At 38.2% G+C, this 9,579-nt stretch overlaps 1 protein-coding gene across 1 annotated transcript; it reads left to right on the top strand.

Annotated features, from left to right (window-relative positions):
• The first annotated feature begins 7,336 nt into the window (after positions 1–7,336).
• Positions 7,337–9,568, top strand: LOC104889261 (uncharacterized). Its single transcript, XM_057393415.1, has 7 exons — positions 7,337–7,437; positions 7,514–7,606; positions 7,702–7,812; positions 8,935–9,066; positions 9,151–9,260; positions 9,340–9,412; positions 9,494–9,568. The coding sequence occupies exons 1-7, from the start codon at positions 7,357–7,359 to the stop codon at positions 9,566–9,568; spliced, it is 675 nt and encodes a 224-aa protein (XP_057249398.1). The 5' UTR covers positions 7,337–7,356.
• The last annotated feature ends 11 nt before the right edge of the window (positions 9,569–9,579 follow it).

The following is a 9,579-nucleotide window of genomic DNA, read 5'->3' as shown; positions in this document are numbered from 1 at the left end:
AAAAGGCTTCTTGGGTCTTAAATTGGACATGAGCAAAGCATACAACTGAGTTGAATGGGAGTTTTTGAAGAATATGATGCTGAAATTCGATTTTCCATGGGCCTATGTCAATAGCACCATGAAACGTGTTAGTTCTGCTGAGTTCAAGGTGCTTGTAAATGATCGAGAAATTTCAAGCCAAGCAGGGGGCTCAGGCAAGACCCCTTATCCCCTCTTTTATTCATCATGTGTGATGAAGGGCTATCAGCTCTATTGCGGGACTTGGAAAAGAAAGGGAAGATTCATGGCGTTAAAATTGGAAGAAGAGTTGATCCTATCTCCCACATATTTTTTGCAGATAATAGCTTGTTGTTTGTAAGGGCTAGTGAAGATGAAGTTGAAAATATTTTAGATGTTCTATCTACCTATGAAGTTGCTTCAGGTCAGAAACTGAATGTGGACAAGTCAGACTTTAGCCAAAACTTTGAGCTTGATAAGAAAATTTTGCTTCAGATGAAGTTATCTTTTAAGGTTGTCAACGGATATGACAAGTATCTAGGCCTCCCGACGTCATTGGGAGCTCTAAGAAACAAGTGCTCCAAGTTATTCAAGATCGGATCTGGAAAAAGTAAAAGGGGTGGAAAGAAAAGTATATATCACAAGCGAGGAGATAGATACTTATTAAATCAGTGGCACAAGCAATACCTTATTATGTCATGCAATGCTTCTCCATTCCGGTAAGTATTTTGAAGGAAATTGAAAAAGGTTGTAGACACTTTTTTTGGGGCCAAAATGGGGAGCAAAGGAAAACATGTTGGGTGTGTTATGATCCCTATAGTGAGTTTTGAATGATGACAAACCACATTGAACTATTGTATTGCATACATGTGTCTGTTTACATGTGTAGGTGCCAAAGTACGAGTACAATGGATAGAAAGACGAAGCTAGTGAAGCCAAGTCTTGAAGAATTGCATGAAGACCAAGATCAAGTTGTAGCTTTTAGGTCTTAGATGCAATGTAAGTGGTATAAAGGTTTTAATGCACTATAAAGGTTTGGAACTAGAGAGATGAAGTAGTTGTGGATGACAAGAAACATCGGATACTTGTCATACACAACTACAAGTAAAACTTGGTTGATTGGAATAATTTGGGAACAGATCTGAACCAGTCTTCTAAGATTTACTTCATGCACTCGTATTTTAGGAAAGTTTCTTTCCGCGTAAAATTGATTTTCAAAATACACGGATGCATGGTTTGTTATGCGAGCAAGATTTCTTAAGTATGGTAAGTGTGTTATATGATATTATACTGAGTATATTTTCCTTGGAATAATTTCCATACTTCCAAGGAAAGTATACTCTCATAATATCATGTAACACTAACTTACCAAAGGCTTATTTAAGAAATTCCGCTAACATTCAAACCTTAAGCTTTTGCACGATAATTTTTGAGTATTCTCTCAGCAAAAGTATTCTGTCTCAAGGATTCAAACCTAGCATAAACCCTAATACCACATAGATCAGAAACTACTCTCATTCTAAGCATATTAGGCTGTTTTGTTCGTGAGAGAAAAACTGGTTATATTTGAGCATCCTGTGAGTTTAGGTTGTTGGGGAAGTTGATCAGGGATTAACTTCATTTGAACCATCATAGTTGGTGGTTGAGTCGAACTTCCATAGGTGGAAGTTGGGGAATCATCTTGAGCATAGGTGCATAAGTGATTGAGTGTAATTCTTTTGTTTTTCTGAGTTGATTAATAAAAGAGTGAGTGAGTGGAGGACGTAATAGACTTATTTGAAGTCGAACCTCGTTAAATCCTTGTGTTGTTTATTCATCGCTTTTATTTCCGCTGCTAAAGAACTGTTTCTTTACTGTTCTTACATTAATCGAAAAAGTTGCAACATTCGGGCAAACACTCAATTCACCCCCCCTCTTGAGTGTCTCTTGCACTTACAGGGTGGAATGGGAGAAAATGCATAACTCAAAGAATGATGGGGCACGGGTTTTAGGAACATGATGTTGTTCAACCAAGATATGCGTGCAAAACAAGCGTGGAGAGTCTTGAATAATGAGGGTTCGCTCATGGATAGAGTTCTTAAAGGCAAATATTTTCCAAAATGTTCTTTTTGGAAGGCGAAAGCGACACCAAATATGAGTATTACTTGGAGATATATATTGGGGCCAAGGAAGGTGATTGAAAAGGGTGCTAGGAGAGTTATAGGAAATGGAGCAACCACAAGCATATGGGGAGAGCCTTGGGTGCAAAACTTACCTTGCTTTAAAATCATTTCGAGGGAAAATGATGGGGAAGAGGCTCCTCGAGTTGTTAAAGGATTATGAAGGGAAAGAGAATGGAATAGTGAAATGTTGGGGCTGTTATTCTCTCAAGTAGAAGTGGTGCCCATCTTTGATGAGGAGGATACATGGTATTGGCACTATTCAAAAGATGGGAGATATACGGTTCGGAGTGTATATAGGATGCTTTTGAAGGAAGAAATTGTGACAAGGCTACCTCGTCAACAACGCAAGGGAGCTTTGATCGGGATTTGATTTGGAATGTGAGGGTCCCCCCTAAAATAAAACATTTTGCTTGGCGAGAAGTGAAGGAAGGATTGGCGGTTCGTGGCCAGCTTGTGAAGTGTGGGTTAGATGGAGATATAGGTGTGCTTTGTGTGGGGAGCAGAGCGAATCAGTGTTGCACGCTCTCGCTACTTTCCCCAAAGCAAAAAGTCTCTGGCATTCCTCACCTGTGAGACTGAAAGTTGAAGATAATAGAGAGGGGACTTTTAGGGAGTGGTGTGTAGCGCTTAGAAACACGTACAAAGAGCAGGAGTGTGGAGTACTTTTTTGAGTTTGAGTTGGAATATTTGGTTGAGGAGAAATGGGTGGGTTTTTGAAAATAAAAAGAAGTCGGTGGAGGAGGTCATTCAAAGAGCGACGGGATTGGTGGGGGAGTATTTCACCGCAGGGGAGATTAATTGCATGGGAATGAAGTCGGATCAGCTCAAAACAAAGTGGGAAGCTCCTGGGAAAAACATTTACAAAATAAACTCAGATGGGGATATTTTCAAGGGGAAGGGAGTTGGCTTGGGGGAGTCACAAGAGATAGCATGAGGGATGTAGTGGTGTCCACAAGTTGGTTTCTGTCTAGCAGCTTCGAGGTGGCGATTATGGAAAAGCATGTTTTGGAGAGTTTGTGCTAGAAATGGATAACATGGAGGTCTACCAAAAGCTGCAGAATGGTCGCACTGAACCTACTAGATTGGGGAGCATATTAAATGACATTTATAAGCTAGCTAGTATGTGTAGGAAGATTTCCTTTTCGTTTATAAAAAGGGAAGGAAATGGGGTGGCACATATTCTTGCTAAATTAAGTTGTAACTTTGAAGGGGTAAGGCTGTGGTTGGAGAAATATCCTCCAGAGGCACATGGTAGCTGTAATGGCAGATTTATCTGCAAACTTTAATTAATAAAGGTTGTGCTTTTCTCGCCAATATTATCTACATTTGTACTCATAGTTCTTTTTTTTTTTGAATAGAACTCATAGTTCATTCTTAAATACACATCAATATAATATAAACTCTTATTAGTTTCTCCCTCATATGAACTTAACAATAACCAAGAAATAGCATATTGCTTCACGTTTCTTTGCGTGAGTGGAATTTAAGTGCTCAAAGGGTCTTCTTGAAGACTTAGGCGTGAGACTCATGATAGGTGTATTGTGATGAGAGCTGATATACCCATAACAGGTATTGGGCAGCAGTTGCCCATAATCGGGGCAATTTAGTAATTTCGGACATGCAACAGTCCCCCCTAAATAAAAGAACCTGAATTTATTACTTTTTGGGTTTCAAAAAAAAGAAACGGAAAACAGAGAGCTTGAGAGTGCGAAAATCCGAAAGAAAAAAAGAACCAAAAAAGTAAAAAAGAACCAAAATTTACATGCGAAATCATGAAATAAGAACTGAAGTGTTCAAATCTTCTATCATCAACAAAGCGATGGTGTAGAATCTGCTGTCAAAAAGTGGAGGAAGGTTGTCCAATTGAAAAATTTTGAAATTGCGAATGACGAGCTGAGGAAGGGCTTTTGAAGAAAAAAATAACTTACATTGATTCAAGGTTGAAGAAGAAAAGTTACAATTGAGGTAATTTCTGTTTTCGTTGAAGGTTTATATATATGTAATTTGAAAATTTTAGGGTAAATTGTTGATATGATTAGAAATTGGTAGTGGTAGTTGGTTGCAATTTCTGTGATGTTTTTGTTTGTTTTTCAGCTTTAATTTCTTTAAATATTTTGTTTTTTGTACGAAAAATTTAGATGATTCAAATGTGTGTAGATGTAGTCCAAAATTCATCAAAATTCATCAGAAACCTTCGGTTGTGTACTTGAATGCTACTAGGCCATTATTTGATCTGGTTTTGGGTTGCAATTGTTTGTGTTGTGAATGTTGGTAATATAATTGTAGGAAATTTAGGGTTTCGTTTAATGTTATCATGTTTAGGATATAATTGTTGAATTGTAATATAGGGATAATGAGGAAGAGTGGTGGAAGGTCGAGTGATAGGGAGTATGTTTCAGAAGCTGAATGTTTGGAGGTAATGTAATTGATAAATGGTGATTTGTTGATTTTGGTGAAATGTTGAGACATAACTCTGAAAATGTGACAGCAGGAAGGTGCTAGGAAATATAAATCGAAGAAGAAGCGTAAGAGCTTAAGGGATGATGGAGTTGGGAAGCAGGTAATAAAAATAATTTGAATAGAACAAATCATGAAGGTTGTAATGATATTAAAAACATGTATGTATGCAGGGTGGAAAGCGTAAAAAAGTGGTAGATAAAAAACTTGTATTGAGTCCAGAGATATTCAGAGTGAGTTAAAATATTTGCGATGTTTTGTTGGTATAACATAGCTTATTAATATGATGAAAAGTGATATAAAGTGTTATAAAATTGGGTTTGCAGGGTATAGAAAAATCTGTAGGCGGTGAAGTGAAGTCGCGTGGTGAAGTGCTGAAAACACAACTAGCTAAGTGTAAAGGGGCGCAAGCAAATGTAAACTGTAGGGTTGAGACCTTAGGTAAAATTATTGGTGGTTTTTGTGAGATGAAAAGGCAATGGGTTAGAGACATGGGTTTTGAGGGATTACTTTATTTGAGGGGAAGAGATTACCACGGAATTTTTGCTATTGGTTGATGACATTGGTAGACACTTGTAGGAATGTGATAATGTTCCCGGGGGGATAGAGTACCCTATGGATAAGCGACAGGTGCATTGGGTATTAGGTATACCTCATGGACCGAAAAGAGTTCCACTTGTAGCACGAAATGAAAATGTTAAGAGGGCAGTACTAGAAATACAGCAGAAGTATGGTTCCTCAGTTGGTATTCCTATGGTAAAGGTAATTGAGAAGGTTGAGGGGATAAGTCATTCGGAGGATGAAGTTGAATTCAAGACTGCATTCTTGATGCTTGCTTTGTGTGATTTTTTGTGCCCAACAACATGTAGAAGGTTAGAGAGTGACTTAGTGGTTGCATCAACATTGGCCGTGGATGCTCACAAATATGATTGGGCGTCGCTTGTATTGGATAAGTTATTAGTACATGCGCGTCACTTTGCAGAAAAGTTTTACAGGGAAGGGTATGCGAAAGGTTGTGGAGGTTGCACGTATTTTCTTGCGGTTAGTGATATATTATATTGTGTATTTATTATATTTGTGTATTTATTATATTTGGATATGTATGTTTGTAGATGATGATAGAATATTTTATTGTGTTGCTAAATTGATATAGATTATGTACCTTGATCGATTGCATCGTCCTCCTGTGCGTTGGGGATTATTTCCGAGGTTAAAAGCGTGGTCTGCGAAAGATGTGACTGAAGCGAAAGAAGCTGATCGACAAAGTGGGAAGGGAGATTATGGGAATATTGGGGTATGAATTATGGTTTGTTGTATGTTACATATTAGTTAAAATATCCTAACTTATATCTTGTCATTAGTGCATTGACTTGGCGTACGGTGAGAAACATCCGTTAGTTGCGAGAGACACGATGGGACCTCAATGCATGTCTTACGAGGTAGTAACTTATTGTTACTGTTGAGCATTTTAAACTTTAAAATTTGTAAGTTGTACATTACAAAAGTTTGTAATAATGATGACCAGATTGCTGCTCTTGTGTTGAGTGGAATGGGATTGGAAATTAATCCATTGCACCGTAATCGTAATGCATTTGATGATAATATGGATTCGGATTCTGATCACGGCCCAAGTCGTAATCGCCGAAGAGGGCCAAGGGACAAGCTTAACCCTTATCAGCGCAAAATGCAGAAGAAACGTGTTGAAGAATGTCGAGGTTTTATGAATAACAATAACATAAGTTTTTATTTTCCCTGCTTATTATGCGTGTTTATGAAATGTTGAGCAACTATATTCTGTTGTATGTGAAGTTGTTGAAGGTGAAGATGAATGTGGTGGAGGAAGTGAAAGTGGTGGAGATGGAAGGGAAGGCAGTGGTGGTATGGGAGGTGTGGGAGGCAGTGGTGGTATGGGAGGTGTGGGAGGCAGTGGTGGTATGGGAGGTGTGGGAGGCAGTGGTGGTGTGGGAGGCAGTGGTGTGGGAGAAAGTGGTGGTCTGGGAGGCAGTGGTGGTCTGGGAGGAGGGGAAGGCAGTGGTGGTGTGGGAGTAAGTGGTGGTCTGGGAGGCAGTGGTGGTGTGGAGGAGGCAGTGGGGGAGGGGGGACGGGAGGGGAAGGCAGTGGTGGCAGTGGTGGAGGCAGTGGTGGTCTGGGAGGAGGAAGGGAAGGCAGTGGAGGAAGTGAAGGCAGTGGAGGAAGGGAAGAAGGCAGTGGAGGCAGTGGTGGTATGGGAGGAGGAAGGGAAGGCCAGTGGTGGCAGTGGTGTAGGAAGTGCAGGCAGCAAGTTCGTCTTTAAGTAGTGGGTGATAAAGTTGGGTGAGTCAACGGATAAAAATGTTGAGTGATGATGGTGATTGTGATGGTGGACCTAGTACATCGAGTATGAGTGGGGATTTGCATTCGATCCCCCTGTTGGAGACAATTTAGGTCCTGAAAGCTTGCGGCGGGGAAACTTGGAAACCATATCAGGAAGCTTGTCGCGAACAAAGGTTCATCGAAAGTGAAGAAGAGTTAGGAGGAAGCGGGTTACAAGAGCCAGTGCAAGGATACGTGATAAGGAATTTAATGTTCAACCTATACCTAGAGAGTATCCAAACTTCAAGTCAAAGCTTATGAAGTTTATTTATGATGAAAAACCGGAGGCCAATGCGTAAGTTTCTCTATTTTATCAAGTAGTACATTGGTTTTTCTACTAACATTGATGTGTATTTGATGGTTTGATGGCTTCAGGGAAGAAGTCGTAATGGTAAAATGTGGGACATTGGTTGCAACCTTAGAAGAATGCAAGACAGTGCTTGGTGGCACACAATGCGTTCACGAGAATGTAAGTTCATATGCTTGTTAAATAATTTGTAAATAAAGACGATATTAATTTGTAAAGGAAGCTACTTTGAATGCAGTATGTAAGGGTGGCTGGTGCAATGTATACGCGCATGTGGCGGAGGAAATTTGGAAACTCTAGTATACGTTTTATGATCGATCCTACATTTGCGGTAAGGTTTAATTATTAGATCAATGCAATATTAGTAAATATTAGTAAGGTAAGGTTTAATTATTTTAAAAACACTAATGGGGGTTGTATATGCAGGCTCGGGTATTTGAGAATGTGCAGAGCTCGGGAGATTGGAACGATTGTCGTGAAATTGGATGTGCTGTCGCTAAAGGATTTAAGGGAGTTCACGCCAATCGTATATTTGGGGTAAGGAAATAGTATGAGAATAATGAATTAATACGCTAAAAATCATGAGTAGTATATGTATGAGTATGGTAATTTGATTCTTTGATATGTGGTAGTGCACTATAAACTATAAACTATAAACTATAAAACCCTTAAACCCTTAGGAAAGAACCTGAACCTAGGGCCATATGAACCTAGGAAAGAACCTGAACTAGAAACTTGTGATTGATAGATGGTTAAGTTGGTCAAAATTATTTGGTACCCATTTGAAGGATTTGTATATACCAATGTTAAGAATCTTTCCTCATCTCCTAAATTGTTGATTTAATATGAGTGGATCTGTGAAACTTTGATGGTGGAACTGATGTAATCATGGTTATTAAGTACTAGGAGTAGTATTAAGTTGATTGTAATAGCATAAATAAGTCATAATAACATGTGTGAAGAACTGGGAATGAAGTTTGATTTTGTTCTTGTGTGAAGAACTGGGAATGAAAACGTATTCCTATGGAATACTCCCTCATCTAAATAACTCATAATAACAAAATTTTCCATGATATGAGTTTACAATTTATAATCAATGATAATTAAAAATGGTAATTAGCAGAGTTCTGCATTAAGTTAAGCTGTTAATATTTACATGAGGAGATTGGATAATATTTTCATTTAATTCACATAGCATATTACTGTAAAACTATGGCCATATTACATAGCATATTACTATTGCCATATTACATAGCATATTACTCTAAAACTATGGCCATATTACATAGCATATTACTCTGAACTGAACTATGCATCAACCATATATACAAAATATGAACAACAAACTAAAAATAGTTATCTGATATAGCATATTACATAGCATCAGTACTTAGTATTGGACATATAATCATATAATACTAAAAATATGAACAACAAACTAATAGACACTAGAACTATAATACTCTATAGTATGATTATACATTGTGAATACCATAATACTATACATAATAGTATGATTATATAGAGACAAAACCATAATACTATACATATTAGTATGATTAAACATACAAACCACAGTTGCCATGAATCTTGGCGTGGAATTATACAAAATTTATACTTTGTTTATCATTCGTTTATCTGGGAATTTGGTTATGGTAGGTCTTTGTTCCAGTTTTGGAAGACAGAAAATGGTGGTGTGCTGCGTTTTCTGTTAACAATGAGGAGGTGTGGGTCATAGATGCACACCGTCCAAATTCATTGGAGCACCATGCAAAGGCCATTGAGGAATTGGTAAAGAAACGAGTTGATATTATATGGTGTTTGTTAAATAGTAGTTATCAAATTGAGTTATGATAGTCATATTATTTGTAATAGGCGATTGGGGTTGATATTCTGTTCTCAAGCTTTGAAGGGCAATGGGTACCTGGGAAAATAACAAAATGGGAGAGGAAGGCAGTGAATATAGACGACGCCCATGGTGAATGGTAAATTTAATGTTGTTTTGTGTGGCATATTTGAAGGAAGTGGCCATAGTGTGTGTAATTTAAGTTATTGTGTGTGTAGTGATGAAAGTAGGATCCACATGCTATTGGCAATAAAGGGGTGTGCAGCGCGTTACAAATTTGAGTATTTATCGGTGAGTAGTGTTTGTGACTTTAAATTTTGCATTATATGTATTACGTTGGGAACGTGACTAAAGTTAGTGATGTTATTGCAGCCTGCTAATATAAAGGAGGAAAGGGGACAGTTTCAAAAAAAACTTCCTCGAAAGACAGGAAAAGCTCTCCCTTGAAAGACAGGTTT

Source organism: Beta vulgaris, chromosome 3 (assembly GCF_026745355.1).
Source record: "Beta vulgaris subsp. vulgaris cultivar EL10 chromosome 3, EL10.2, whole genome shotgun sequence".
NCBI classification, from domain to species: Eukaryota; Viridiplantae; Streptophyta; class Magnoliopsida; order Caryophyllales; family Amaranthaceae; genus Beta; species Beta vulgaris.
The sequence above is the reverse complement of the archived record's forward strand: the minus strand, read 5'-3'. Positions and strand labels throughout refer to the sequence as shown.

What these genes read in the sequence shown, in the direction of transcription:
- LOC104889261 (XM_057393415.1), top strand. Translation starts at nt 7,357, where the DNA reads ATGGTAAAATGTGGGACATTGGTTGCAACCTTAGAAGAATGCAAGACA. An exon ending in CAAAGGCCATTGAGGAATTG is followed by an intron (nt 9,067 to 9,150) that starts GTAAAGAAACGA and finishes TATTTGTAATAG; the next exon opens with GCGATTGGGGTTGATATTCT. An exon ending in ACAAATTTGAGTATTTATCG is followed by an intron (nt 9,413 to 9,493) that starts GTGAGTAGTGTT and finishes ATGTTATTGCAG; the next exon opens with CCTGCTAATATAAAGGAGGA.